Below are 16,147 nucleotides of genomic sequence, written 5' to 3'. Positions count from 1 at the left end.
TATGTGCCTGTCGTGTTTTGCCTTAAAATTTTCCACGGCTGCAATTCTATTGCAATACTCCTGCGAGAGCATTTAAACAAAATTTTTCGAGAATAGGACAAGCGTCGTAGAGCAACGGCGTATGCGAAGAGAGGATTGGAACTCTTTCTACTCCCTTTTATGCTGCTATAACCGCCGCAGTTATCAAAATTTCCTCTTTCAATTAATATTGAAAGAGGAAAGTTCGATAACTGTCGAAATTCCAGGCGTACGTCTGCAACACCGCGCGATAGTATTCAAAAAATGCCGCAAAATGTTTTTCTTCATAGAAATGCTCAAAATAGGGGTGCGCCTCTTACACACGCTTATACGGTCGTATTTTATTCCATTCAATTCTTAAATTGTAATGATAGCAATGCTACAGATAAATTAAAATCCCACCTGTTGGAAGGAATAAGAATCGATGGAATCGGAATAGAGAATCGGGAATCGATTTGAAGGAATCGGAATTGGAATCGGAATCGAAAAAAAGTGGAATCGACTCATCTCTAATTAAGGCTATAATGCATTATGGAATATCTTGAAAACTACTTCTGTGAGTCTAAATAAATTTTGGGGATGGTTTCATATTAGTATTTTTATACTACATTAAGGAAGTATATTTTGTAGATGGCATATCTTTATATGTCTATCGAATTTGCGTCTTATTTTCAAGTTTCGACTTATGGACTTTAATCAACCATACTTTTCTTTCTTGAAATTTTGAAAACCTTAGTCCAATTATGTCTCAATGGTAAACTGACCAAATCTAAACAAGGATATATCCGTCCAATGGAATCCTATTAAAGATAAAAAAAAAATATTTTTGACAGAGCACATTAGTTTCTTCCCCTTTCATAACAGGCTTAGGAGAATTTCGTATTTTAAACCACTTATGGACAGGACTCGAAAGCACGTGACACAATAATGTTCCCACCCCACCCTAAAAGCTGCTTGATGAATTCAAGCACCAATCGACTCTAATCGAATAGATCGAGACTTCTAAATTAACGCCCCTTCTATAGCTGCGATTTGATTCACTGATTGGGTGATTGATACAAATTAGTAGCCCAAACTGTGATATGTGGGTGTAAATGGAATATCGGACGTAGAAGTAAAAAAAATTCATCGGGTGGAAAAATCTGAAAACTTGAAAAAGTCGATTAGTTTTTCAGATATATCGACTTGAATTAACATGGGAGCCTTATGGGACTAAAACTTTTAAGTTTTTTTTTGGTATTTGCAAATGCGTCAGGAACATGAAAATCCTTTGACATAAACTAGATTTTTTGGTTGATTTTTTGCTGTGGTTGTCATTGTGACGAATTGATATTTGGTATTTTTTATGATTTTTTGAAAGTGCCCCATGCTTTTCTTATGGCACTAACTTTTTAATTTTTTTGACCAACTTGCAATCATCGCAGGACAAATTCCTTGAAACGCAAGATACTAGATTTTTTGTTTGATTTTTTGGCTATCTTGAAATTTTCATATGTCAAAACAATTACGAGGAATGAACTATTTCAATTTTCCAAAGAATGGAAGGGATATCCATAGGATTGCGAAATTTTCAATACAGGTGTCAGTATAGTCTAAAGTACGATTCGATTTTTATAGCAAATACACAAATTGGAATAACGGGATTAGTATATACGTTAGACCAATGAAATTTGGTGAATGGGTTCATCATAGTATTCCTCACAATGCCCAATGGAAATATGTTCTGTATGTGGTCTCACAGTCGATGTATATCGAGTTGGGTTTTCTTGAAATATATCGAATTGTTATAACATATAGGATTTTACAATCACGGGCATTGTTGACCAGGAATAGGGTAGTTTCCTTCATCAAAGAAAACGAAAGGCATTGATTGCGATTCGTTACCCACCATTAGTGTATTCATAATACACAAATTATTTGGTTTTTGAAATACCGGTTTAGACGAATGGCAAGGGTCAAATTTTATCCTCATTTGAAAAAGGCCAGATTGGCGCCCATGCGATTCCACTCCGCATGACGTCACAGGGACCTAGTTTCTACACGAGAGGATAGGAGTTATGCATCGTCTGAGGTTACCAATGCAAGCATGAGGCACAGAGCTCAGGGAAACATGTCTTAATAATCACCTATTAAAACTGGCTAATGTCGGAAAGTTTTCTTCGTTTGATAAGGTATTAATAAACCTTTTTTAAGCCAAGCGCTACCGTTCAGCAAGGTACTCAGCTATCCGCTAGCATCCTGCGACGTATCAGAGCTAAGCCTCGCCTCAAGGTCATCTCACCGGGCGGGAGGGGGAACCAGAAATACGACGTACGGAGATATTTCCCGACATTCATACTTAAGCGTCGCGTTTTCGCGCGCTTGAAAATTTTCACTTTTCATTTAATCGCGAAAAATAGATGTTGTCATTTAAAAATCTAAAAGCGCGAAATACGTACTCCAGGAGTAATAATCTTTCGATTAAGGCAATAAAAAAATAATAGGAAACCACCCTATTATAGAGTAAATGACCATAGACTGGAATTAAAATCCATAGCATTGCGATTTTGCAGTACAGATGGCAGTATAATCGAAAGATCGAATCGATTATTGCAGCAAATACACAAATTGGAATAACTTGATTAGTATATACGTTGGACCAATGAAATTTGGTGAATGGGTGCATCTTGGTATTCCTCACAATGCCCAATGGAAATATGTTTTGTATGTAGTCTCACATTCGATATAAATCGAATCTGCGTTTTCACAAATTATATCGAATTGCTATAACATATAGTATTTTACACCCACGGGCATTGTTGACCAGGAATTATAGAGTATATGACCATAGACTGGAATTAAATTCTATAGCAATGCGGATTTTACAGTACAGATGGCAGTATAATCGAAAGATCGATTCGATTAATATAGCAAATACGCAAATTAGCAAAACATGATTACTTTATATGTTGGACAAATGAAATGTTGTGAATGGGTACATCTTGGTATTCCTCACAGTGCCCAATGGAAATGTGTTTTGTATGTAGTATCACATTCGATATATATATATGTATATATTACTTCATTCATTCACACGGCGCCATATATATATATATATATATATAAATACTACTTCATTCATTCACACGGCGCCTTAAGCGCAAACATACTTATAAATTCAGAGGTAAGGAAAGAAAGGGATAGGAACATGGAATAGAAAAAGGACGAGGACAACGGTGCTGTGGTAGATGGAAAAAAGCCAGAAATCAGAGGGTAAAAATGCGGCCTGACTGGGACTCGAACCCAGAACCTCCTGGTTGCCGGCCAGGTGCTCTACCAGTTGCGCTACCAGGACGCTTAGATTTACCATGATTTCGGCGGGGGTTTATACACAGTATACTCCCTTTGCTTTGGCCCACAAGAGTAACCAATAGATGGCACTGGGGCAGCTCACCACTCACCAACAGAAGGAATGGACGAGGACACAAGGATGAAAGGAAAGGTACACACTCACATATATATATAATTATATCTAATCTGAGTTTCCTTAATATATATCGAATTGCTATAACATACAAGATTTTACATCCACGATCATAGTTGACTAGAAATTATAGGCTTGATGATCAAAGACTGGAAGTTAAATCAGTAGGATTGCGAATTTTCAAATCACGTGTCAGTATACTTGATAATACGATAATGATAGCATATATGCAAATTGGCGTATCTTTATAACTATTGATGTAAGACCGAAGAAATTTAATGAATATGTTCATGATAGCATTGATCATACTGCACTATTGAAATATATTTGCTTGCTAGGCTCCCAATCGACACAAATCGAATCTATATTTTTTTTATTTATCGAAATGCTATAACTTATAGAATTTAACATCTACGGGGATAGTTGAGCAGCTCAAGGGATTCCCAAATGTGTGAAGGTATTACCTTGCACGCAATTCACCTTCCATTTGTTCAATCATACTTAAATAGAATTGGGCATTAAAAAATACTAATAGACAAGTGCTTTGGAATGGAATGGGTACAGGAACTTATGTCATGGCGATGATAACCAACAGTGTATTCCAGAAAAAAAAACATTAAGAGAGTCCATGCAGCAGAGACAGACTATAACATAAAATTTATATGCAACAGTAATTAATGCTTGCCTGTATCTATCAAAGCGAAACTCACAATTTTCATCATTTTTTTGACAGTTTAACTTTTTGTTGATAGAACCAGAAATCTAACAGCAAATGTCAGTTAATATTGAGTAAATATTACATTGGATTAAATTTAGAAAAAGAAGGCATTAAAATAAAAATATTACTCAATTACAGCCTTGACGGTGGCCCAATTCAATCTAATAATTTTGGAGCCCTGATGACCCTACCATCACAGACAACAGCATTTTCACAATCATACTTTTCCTAATAATATATATTACACAATCAAATGCATGGCTTTGTAAAACACATTTTGATACTAACTTACCGTAAAGAGGGTACTGGCAATCGTGACAAGTTCTTTTGACTGCAGAAGATAGCTGAGGTCGGAATAAGTAAACCAGCCTTTCCAATGACCTTCCCTGAATGCCACAGCTTCCTCAAGGGACTCAAGCCATTCCCAGAATTGATGTTCTCCAACACTTACCCTCCAATCCTATAAAACAGAAACAAAGGATTCATTTTGCAAGAAAATAAAATTAATATTGGAGAAATATTTTATAGCGACAGAAGAGCAATAAACGTCATTAAAAATTGGAGGTTGATAAAAGGCAGTCACCAACTGACTGATGCAACTGCAACAGCTGACACTTACTATTGCTGCTAGAAATTCTCTCTCTCCAGAGTTGAGTTCAGCCTCGTCCATTCCCGAAGACGCAGCCCATTCATAGTTAAAAACTTCATCGTCTTCACCATCATCATGCAAAAACTTACTGGCCACCATCTATGAAAATAAAAGAGCAAATATGTATACATTTCTCAACATTTTTCATTGGCCAGGAGAAATACACAATGAATAGAATGAGAAATTCAAGTATATCAATGCAAATAATGGAATGAAAAGAGATCAATATCTATAACAAGGTTCAACTTCAACATAACATTAACGAAATTTTCCATAGACATAGCCAAATTCAGGATTAGGGAGTAGCAGTAAGGATGACATGTCACATGCACTGCCTTAAATGGAAGTCTTCTACCAGCAAAAATTGAATGCAGCAAACAATTAAAACAGCAATTGCAGGAGTCTCAAATGGGCAATTCCTCATGCAAATGCAGAAATTTCATGACCGATAAATAGCATGAGTAACACAACTGCAGTGATGTTTTTGCAATGACTGATCAATGGAAAAAAAGATTAGTCTAGCCATCAATAACAAGCAATCTCATTTAACCTAACAACGTAAAAAAATTTAAATTACCATGGCTACATATCAGATCACATGACTCATCACAGAATCTATAATACAGTAAACTCTCGATTATATGAAGCCGGATTTTATGAAGTTTTCGATTTTACAAAGTGACATTTATTGCCTATTTGTAAATGTCTCAGGAAAATGATATTTCGCTTACAGAAACAAGATATTTTGTCTGATTTTTTAGTACGGAATTCGTTGCCATATTGATTTTAAATATTTTTTACTTCAAAATAATTAATCGAAATCGCGACTCCTACAACGTTTGGTAACTTACAACACATCCGCCGTGAAGTTTGCATTCCCCCAACACACAATTTTAGATTTTTCGGAATTTTTTTTTGCCACTTCCCGACGAGGTAGGGACACCAAATTAACGTGAGTGACGTCTTTCTCATGCCCCTACATGCTACCAGGAGAACGCAGAATATTTAATTATAATGGGTGACACCATCGAAAAACCATGCTTGCACTACAGCTACTGAGCCAGAATTTTTATCGAAGGTAAACGATGCCGCGTTATACGGGACAAGCACATGAAGTCACCCGATAACCCCATGGGACCCACCCTAAAAAATAGAAATTACCTAATAAGTCGCATATTTCGTGTACCATTCATCCAAATTGTATAGTTTTTATTGATTCGGAATGGGAATTGTTTAGGCTACATTCACCTGTCATGTTCAATTATCCAGGCCCATTTATACACCCGCAATAAAACTTCAAATTTTTTAATGTAGATTTCTTAACAAAATAGTAGAGGTCTAAAGGGGGGTTCCAGGACATGGACACCTAAATCCGATTTTTTAAAAGCACTTTCCGATAAGGTACGGCTACGAAATTCACGTGAGTAATGCTTTATTACTGCACCTATGCACCGCTATTTGCAGAACACAGAATGTGTAATCTATATGTTAGTAACAGGGGAAAATTCACGGTTCCAATAAAGCTAGAGAGCTGGAATTTTTATTGTAGGCAGGGGAACCACTCGAATGCAGGGAAACCACTCGAAAATTCCTGTGGCTCCCTAGAAGACCAGCGAAAAAATTATTTTTTGCTGTAAATCGCATGTTTTTTTTTGTGTTTTTGCATATTTTTGCAGTAATTCCGTTCTCCTATCACTCATCGCTAAAGAATTTATTAGGGAGATGGTGACCGTAGTCAGCACACTCATCAGAACCCCTGGCAACCCCCCGGACCCCCTTCAAAACATCAGTATAAGCTAAAATGCAGCAAACATGGCTAGCATGCGTATAAATTCTGCCACATTTTTCCCCTCGTAGCCTTCGTTAACGATGGGGGACAGCAGGTAGTACGCATTGCATGGAGAGGAGTGAAAACCCTGGCAGTTAGCCGCCCCCGCTCCAGGAACGGCGACGCCACTCCGAGGAGTCAGAGGCGCGGAAAAACTCCGAGAACCCTCGGGCAGCGAATCCGCTCCCACACGTGGAGCAGCCAAATGGGGGTATTAAGAGGGGGGAGGGCGCCGATTAATTCTTGGGCGGCGAAGGCGCCCACAAGCGAGGAACGGCGAAGCCGTTTCGAGGAGTCGACGGAACGGGAGGAGTCCGATAACCCTTTGGCGGCGACGCCGCCCTTTCACGAGGAACGGCGAAGCCATTCCAAGGAAGTGGCGGGGAACTGTTTGGTGGCTACCACAATCTCCGGGCGGCTAAGCCGACCCCCGACGAGGAAGGGCGTTGCCGTTCCCAGGAGTCGACGCCTCGGGGGGACCCGGGTAACCCTTGGGCGGCAAAGCCGCCCTTCTACGATGAACGGCGAAGCCGTTCCGAGGAAGCAGCGGGACTCTGGCAGAGGGCTACCACAATATCTGGGCGGCGAAGCCGGATACGGGGTGGGTTTTAGGGGGTTTAGGGGGCGTAGCCCCCTAACGAGCGCACGTAGCGCAGCGAGCCCATAACACACACGGCCCGATGTGTGACAGATACCTCACTCATTCACGTACACAAATTCCCGACCACTTCCGGACGTGCTGGGAAGACGAAATTTTTACCGGCTATGGAGAAAAAATATTCATTGGGGGGAAAAGTCCGAAAACTCGAAAAAGTCGATCAGTTTTCGAGATATATCGATCCGAATTAACATTGAAGCCTTATGGGACTAAAACTTTTTCCATTCATTGCCTACTTTTAAATGTCACGGGAACATGAAATTTCACTGACGGAAACTAGATTTTTAGGGAAATTTTTTGATGTGAAAAAGTTTGCCATATTTTGATTATAAGTATTTTTTATAATTTTTTTTAAATTTCCAATGCTATTCTTATGGGACTATCTTTGGATTTTTTAAAAACCAACTTGCAATAGTTGTAGGAATAAGTCCTTAACGTCTGAGATACTAGATTTTTTGGTGTAGTAGTCTTTGTAATATTTTGATTTAAATTATTTTTTTTAACTTTTTAAAATTTCCAACGCTTTTCTTATGGCCCGAACTTTGGAATTTTTTTGACCCATTTGCAATAATCGTAGGTCTAATTCCTTCCAATGCAAGATACTAGATTTTTTACTCAATTTTTTGGCTACCTTAAATTTTCCATAAGTCGAACGAATTACGAGTAATTAATGACAATCGATTCTCCATTGAAATCGCGACTCCTACAACGTTTGGTAACTTACAACACATCCGCCGTGAAGTTTGCATTCCCTCAACACACGATTTTAAATTTTTCTGAATTTTTTTTTGCCACTTCCCGACGTGGTACCAACACCAAATTCAGGTGAGTGACGTCTTTCTTGTGCCTCTACGTGCCGCTAACAGGAGAAGTAGAATATTTTATTTAAACGGGTGACACTGTCGAAAAACCATGCTTGCACTACAGCTATAGAGCCGAAATTTTTATCGAAGGTAAACGATGCCGCGTTACACGGGAAAAGCACTTTTAGTCCCCCGAAAACCCCCTGGGACCCCCCAAAAAAAAATAAAAATTACCTAATAAGTCGTATATTTCGTGTACCATTCATCCCAGTTGTATCGTTTTTATTGATTCGGAATGGGAATTGTGTCGGCTTATTATACCTGTAATATTTAATTATCAATGCCCATTTACTCACCCGCAGTAAAACTTCAAATTTTTAAATGTACATTTCTTAACAAAATAGTAGAGGTATTTTGTTAGTCCTGGCGCATGGACACCTAAACGCGATTTTTTAAAACCACTTCCTCATAAGGTACGGCCACGAATTTCGCGTGAGTAATGCCTTAATACAGCGCCTATGCACCTCTATGTGGAGAACACAGAATTTGTAATCTATATGTGAGTAATAAGGCATAATTCATTGTTCCCCTAAAGCTAGACTGCTGGAATTTTTATTGTAGGTAAGCAAATAAATGTTATGCAGGAATACCACTCCAAATTTCACGTGGCTCCCTAGAAGACCAGCGAAAAAATTATTTTTCTCTGTAAATAGCATGTTTTTTTGTTGTTTTTACATATTTTAGCAGTAACTCCGTTCTACTATGACTCATCGCTAAGGAATTCCTTAGCATGATTGTGACCGTAGTCAGTACACTCATAAAAACCCTTGGAAACCCCCCGGACCGCCTTAAAAACATCGTCATAAGCTAAAATGCCACAATCACGGCTAGCATGCGTCTACATTCTGCAACATTATGCCCCAGCAGCCTTTGTAAACGATAGGGGATAGCTGGTAGGACGCATTGCTTGGTGAGGAGTGAAAACCCTGGCGGCGAAGCTCCCCCCGCTCCAGGAACGACGGACGCACTCCGAGGAGTGAGAGGCGCGGAAAAACTCCGAGAACCCTCGGGCGAAGCCGGATGCGGGGGGGTTTTAGGGGGCATAGCCCCCTACCGAGCGCACGCAGCGCGTCCCTATACATATACAGTCCATATACAGCCCTTGTGGTGACAGATGGACTCATGGATACAAATTCCCGACCACTCCTAGACGTGCTGGAGAGCTGAAATTTGGCACACGGGAGGGGAACCCGAAATGATCCGGAGGAAAAATCCGAAAACCGGATTATTCCGCCACGTGTTGTCCCTAGGTCGACAAAATGGCCGAAATCGCCCTTTTTCCGGGGGTGGTCTTTCGGTTTTTATTTTACTGCGCGTGAACCGTACGTGCTACCTGCATGATTAATGCACCTTTTGAAAGCTGATGAATATAGTCACGTAATTGAGTAATTTTATCGTTTTATAATTCAGTAAATGGCCGCAAAAATGGCATCCGAAAATTGGTTTTTCGAAAACAATTTCATAACTTCCTATCCCCTCGTTGTAATTACAGCAGGTCGATTCTGTAAATGTGATATCTGTGCTTCGCGTGCTTCGAACCACAGTGGAGTTCTCACGCCTCTCACCGTGAAAGACGTTCAAGCGATCCTGTAAGCCTGTGTCGTGAGATGTTTGACGGATTGCGAACGATCACTTCAGTTTCTTATGTTGGTAGCTGTGCGGATGCAAGGAACGAATCAGAATCTCCGACACAAACTTACTTCAGCGGCCAACTGCAACTTCAGTTACCATAGAGAAACATATACAATGCCGTGGAATATTCACTCCCAAAGTAAATAATACTTCTTTACTCAATTTTGAGTGAGGTCTTTTCTTTTAAAAGTGCCTATTAATGATAAGTTACGGTTGCTTAATTAGTTAATAGCTATAAACTGTATATTACCTCTTTTATATGTTGTCAAGTGCTGCGTATCAAAGTCAGTTATCACGTAGCGGGCTCGTAATTGCACAATTAGCTCTAATTTCCTCATGATATGGAGCTAATGCTTACGCGGAATGAGAACAAGTGTTATTTTATTATTTAATAATGGTTCACTCTCGTATGTGTTTGAGCTGTTCTCATCATTTCAGTACATAATTTTAAATGCGCTGTGGTGCGTATACATATGTCTGATTGTGCAAGCACTTGCCACTATTCACGATTTATACTGATGAAAATGTTTCTGGCGCGAATACGAGTAGATTATTAACAGTTTCTGCTAGAGGACGAGATGTTTACATGTCTTAGTATTTCTATTATGTCAACAGAAAAACGAATCATGTTGGTCGTGTTACTGAACGGCAGCAATAATGCATGGAAGAGATGGAATAGATGATCAATGTTTATCTTAACGTACTAAAGTATGCCCCGGCAAGCCATCTAAACGTCTACGAATTAATCGTGGTGTGAACTCAGTGATCCATCGCCAATCTCGCGTCTTGAAGGGAATGTTGATATCGCGTATCTGCCGTCGAAGTATAAATGTGCATCTATTGCCTCCGTCGACATTGATGCTCACGCAAAAGTAGCGGAGGTATGTAAAGAGCCTCCATTCTCGTTAATAAAAACAAATCGAAGGCTTGAACTTACGAAATAAATATTAAATAAATCTGTTAACATTCAATACCGCACAATACTTTTACCGTTGGTTCTACTCCAAATTATTATGAAAATTAAGTTGTCAGTATTTTAATTGTACATTCTAGAAGATGCACAAATATAAGATAATTGTCAAACCCTCAGCGCAAGGTTTAACTTCCCACCAACTTAAATCGCAATGAACGCCAATCAATTTAAATAGGATGCGAATGTAAATTTAACTTTATGCATTTCTTTTATTTGTTTTTAATACATATTACTTATGCGAAGTGACAATATGAAATAGCCACCATCGTAATTAATGAATAATGTGCTATTAATTATCAATCACAGCGTAAATTCATAATAAAAAATTAGAGCGCATTGCCGCGACGAAGCTACCACGGGCCCTCTTGGGCGTGAATACTTTCACGGACGCGGCTGTGAGAGTGACGTCACTAAAAAGTTTCAGAATCGCTCCAGCGTCAAAGCCGTGAATACATTGACGAAATCCGCTTGTGACGGCCATATCACATTTACAGAATCGAGCTGCAGGTTAGGATACTGAAAATGATTATTATATATGCTCATAACATCTTCTACTATATGTAGGCAACAATTTTCTTAGGCCGTCCTTCATTACTCAGAAAAAAATTAAAACATACCAAAAATAACCGAAAAAACGATATTCAAAAGATTAACACAACATTTCGACAATTTTTACTTGGCTGATTTCTTTAAACTTTGTAATTACATACATTAATGCATTATGTTTGAGATAAAGTAAACATTTAAAAAGTATTTTTATCGATTTATCCGTAAAAAAATAAAATTGTCGGACTCTACCCATTTTTTTCCTGGGAGAGGTTTACTTTTTATAGTATTTCACTCGAAATATTGATGTCATAGGGCAAACGTCTGTTATTACTGATAGTAAATGGATGTGACCATATAAAATTGTTAACTTTACAGTGGGATTTGATGTCAGTATTTGCAGAAATACAGTCTAAAAATGTATTTTACGGAAAATTTTTCATTTTATTGTCATACTTAATGCCGCCAGCAACGTAGTTTCGTGAGTAGTATAACAAAAATTATTATTATATATGCTCATAACACTGTCTTCGAAAAGTAGGTAACAATTATTTGTTCATCGTCCTTGGTTACCCAGAAAAAAATTTAAATATTCCGAAAATCACTGAAAAACAGTGATTTCCAAAATATTAACACAAGATTTCGTCAACTTTTTCCAATCCGATGTCTTTCAAACTCCACAGTTACATACAACCATGTATAAGGTTTCCGTAAAGGTAAGCATTTAATAAATGTTGCAGTCGATATAACGGCAAAAAAATAAAAATGGCGGACACTACTAATTTTTTCCGGGGAGAGTTTTACTTTTTAGTGTATTACTCTCGAAATATGGATGTCATAGGGGTTTCTTCTCTTAAATATGATAGCAAATGGATGTGATCATATAATATCGTCAACTTTAAACCCCCTGAAACCCCCTAGAAAATTAAAATTTGCATGTAAGTAGCCTTTTCGGGTAATTTTCGTCACAATTCCGCCGCTTTTGCAAGCCTTACCACTCATCGCTACGGAATTGAGGTGGACGATTGATGACCTCTGGCAGTACAAACCTATAAACCCCCGGTAACCCCAATTACATCCCCCCAAAAAATAAAGTTTTGCATATAAGTCTAATATTTGGGTACTTTTCGTTACTATTCCACCGCTGTTCCTTACCCCAACGACTCATCACTACGGGATTTATGTGAACGACTGGTGACCACCAGGAGTACACACATATAAACCCCCGGTATCCCCCTGAAAAAATGTAAAATGTGCCATTAAGTCTCCTACTTGGGAACTTCTCGCCCACATTATGCCGTACTAACCGTACCCTATGAGCTCTAGATCCGCAATCTATGGTGAGGACGAGCCGCCGTAAACCATACCGGAAAAAATACCTGAAAACCCCCAATCACCTCCTGGAACCCGGACGAAAAAAATAAAAAATTTTAAAAATCGCCTTTCCGAGTAGTTTTCGTCACAATTTAGCCGGTGTTCATCACCCCTGTGACTAATGAAAACCCCCGACAACACCGTGAAACTTCCCAAAAAAAGAATTTTCTGATAAATTGCCTCTTCGGGTATTATCGTCAGAATTCCGCCACTTTTCCGGACACATACGACTTATCGGCATGAAATTTATGAAGCCCCCGGTATTCCGTGGTAACCCCCTGCAAAAATATTAAAATTTGCCATTAAGTCTTCTTTTATGCGTACTTGTCGCCACTGTTACGCTGCATTGCACTATGCTTTACAATCATTGCTACATAATCACTCTGGACGATTGGTGACCGCATGCATAATACATCAAAACCCCCGCATCCCCCTCGGCGCCCCCTTCGGTGGAGAAGTCCCGTTATGAGGACTAAGCGGAGAAGCCGCGGGGGGGCTCCTAATCCCCATGGCAGCGAAGCCGCCCCAAAACGAAGAACGGCGAAGCCGTTCCGAGGAATAACTTGCATAGGCGCGGGGGGGGCTTCAGTAACCCTCGGGCGGCAAAGTCATTCCGAGGATCAAGTGGCCCAGCCGCTGTGGGCTTCCTTCGACCCTGGGCGGTGAATCCGCCCCTGAATTGAATAACGGTGAAACAGTTCGGAACTGCCACTGCCCTCTGGTCAGCGAGGCCGACCCCTGACGAGGAACGGCAAAGCCGTTCTGAGGACTAATCGGTGTAGCCCCGGGGGAGCTACACCGTTTTTCTCGTTTCTTGATGGAGCTTCGAAACCACGTGCTTCAGTCCACTAGAGTCATTCATGCTGTGTGGTGTTCTTTCCGGCAGTGTGCTGAAATTCTCATCGGGTGTACTTCCTGTGTGTGGTTATTTTTATTTATAATTGGGGATTCTACAAAATTGGAGTAGTAAGGAAGGAATAGCAAAGTCTCAAATGAGGTGTGCAGTTTGTATCTAATATGGGAAAAGAAGAGACAGCATGTGCTGGTGTGAAAAATGTGCAGTGGGCTTATGCTTGCACTGCTTCAAATCATGTCACACAAAGCAGAATTACTAAAATAACATCATTTGAATATTCACATATTGACGTTGGAAACATTACCACGTGATTACCTATTTGAAATGATAAGGTAATAACAGAATAAAGTCAGAGAATGAATTTTCAAGTGAGCGAAACGGGTAATCCGATCGAAAAACTGGACCTTTTCTTCGAAACATCAGCAATTTTAATCACATCATTATGCAAGCTTAGTAGACTGTTTATAGTAGATAATGAAGATATTACATTGGATGATAGAAAGTCTTCCGAGGCAGGATCGTTCTACCACCTTTCATGGTTGTCTGCAAAAACAAATCCGACACGTTATTTCACATACGGTAAACTCTCGATTATACGAAGCAGGATTTTACTAAGTTTTCAATTATACAAAGTGATATTGCGGTCCCGGCGAAAAGCCTATGGTAAATACATGGTGCTATTCGATTACACGAAGTTTCGATTTTACGAAAAGTTTTGAATTTACGAACACCGGATCGGTCCCCATGAGCGAAAAGCATTCGTTTATACGAACTATGGCGAAATATTTGTCAACAAAACTAGTTGCGCCGGCGTATGTAGCTAAAAAAAATCAGCGCTTCCAACTGTGCTTCATCAAAAGTGTGAAATCGTGATAGTGCAACTTCAACAGGGAGAGAAAGGGTTCGCCTAAAACCTCACGGTGGGAAATTAGGGAAAGTAGGAGTTAAGTAAAATATCGCGACTGACATAATGCTCCTATTTACGTGCCTATTCGTAAACATCGCATCGACAATACTTCGTAGTTTAACATGTCAGGAAGGTCGCGCGGGGTATTTCGCACACTCCTAATTAACCCTTTGCACTGCTGTGAACGTACCTGGTACGTTTGCAAGGCAGGCTGCTGTGAACGTACTTCGAAGACTACTTGACTACTTTTCACCGAAGCACTTCGAAGGGTCCCTAATCCGGGACCCTTTCCTCGACGAGCTCACCCTCGCTGGCCCCTCTCTTCGACCCTCCGAGCCTTTCTCCCAAATAGTGACCGCTCTGACTGCATTTTCAAAATCTATCAATCAATGCCATCATCAAAAATAATTGTTTGCATCGCACTCCTGCCAATCAGGCATTCAAGTACGTCTCTGAACCGTGTTTCTGCGATGAGAAATAACGATTTTGTTAACTTTGCAAAAATGGCCAAGTTAATAAAATTGTCATTTTTCATTGCAGGAACACGGTTCAAAGACGTACTTGATTTCCTCCACTACAATCGCAAATTGCTGGAAATCGGCCGGATTCCCTTTGATAGCGCATCATGAGGATGTTCTTGAGGTTGATAATTGATACACCTGGCCTACTAGAAATTCTGCTGCTACAATATCACGGTTATGGTTGCTTCGTTACGTTATACTTATTCGTTATTACGTTATACTTATGGTTTATTCGTTACGTTCAGGAAGCTGCAGCGGATGATATCGCGGAGGAGATTAGAGGCTTAAAAGATGATTTTGAAAAATACTTGGAAAAAGCAGGAGCAAGGCGCGCAACATCAAACGATTATATTGCGCTAGACGATGATATCCAGGCTTGCGACAATGCGACGCCGGTACCTACATCGGAAGAAGCAGCGGCCGGGACTAGTCATAATAGCAGTGACAAAGAAGATGTAAGTGAGGAAGTTATTTCACCTAATAAAAAAGAAGTATACGCCGCGCCCTCCAAACATTAAGATATTTTGTTCTGGCTAACGATTTAGATCCCAATTTAATTCCCATTTATGCAGGTGAGAAACCATGGTGGAAGGAGATGGAGAAGGGCAAAAAGCAAAAAAATAACAGATTTTTGGTAATATCTTTTTGTATATATATTAGCCTTCCTGAATAAACAACTTAAATATCTTAAGTATTGGGCTCTATTTAACACCAACTTATTTTTCAGGCTACTCGTAATGAAAACTCACTTCTAGCTCTAACCATGAACTTTCTTGTCGCGCGCCTCCCCGTTCTCCCATGCCGAGAAATCTATCTTTCTTTCCAAAGTCTTTGTTTACTCCCTCCTGCGGCCTTCTGCTGATCTTGCTGACACCCACCTTACGCATCCCAAACCCCTCCTTCCCCAGCATTTCCCATTCACTCCCTACGCAAGGTGACTGAGCTTCAGTGCGTCGTAAAAAAATATGCCCCCCAAACTTAGAGTGAGGCAGAGCTGAAGGCCCTTTCCCCACCCTTCTTTCTCCTGCCCCTACACCCCTCATTATGCTGAGCACACTTCCTTCCTCATCCCACTCTTATTCACCCCACCCACTGGGAACGTTCTCCGACTGTGGAGAAGGGCATGGTTCATCTTTAACGG

The 16,147-nt window shown here is 39.9% G+C and overlaps 1 protein-coding gene across 2 annotated transcripts in view; it reads right to left on the bottom strand.

Moving 5' to 3' along the window:
* Positions 1 to 16,147, bottom strand: part of LOC124170578 (protein CNPPD1) — a 105,680-nt gene that overhangs the window by 71,935 nt on the left and 17,598 nt on the right. For both annotated transcript variants that reach the window (XM_046549377.1, XM_046549378.1), the window contains exons 4-5: positions 4,819 to 4,947; positions 4,492 to 4,659 (exon numbers count right to left, since the gene is read on the bottom strand). In XM_046549377.1, coding sequence (XP_046405333.1) covers positions 4,492 to 4,659; positions 4,819 to 4,947 — 297 coding nt within the window. The remainder of the gene's footprint in view (positions 1 to 4,491; positions 4,660 to 4,818; positions 4,948 to 16,147) is intronic.

The sequence above is a fragment of the Ischnura elegans genome, chromosome X, assembly GCF_921293095.1.
Source record: "Ischnura elegans chromosome X, ioIscEleg1.1, whole genome shotgun sequence".
NCBI classification, from domain to species: Eukaryota; Metazoa; Arthropoda; class Insecta; order Odonata; family Coenagrionidae; genus Ischnura; species Ischnura elegans.
This window is presented reverse-complemented; position numbering and strand designations above follow the sequence as displayed.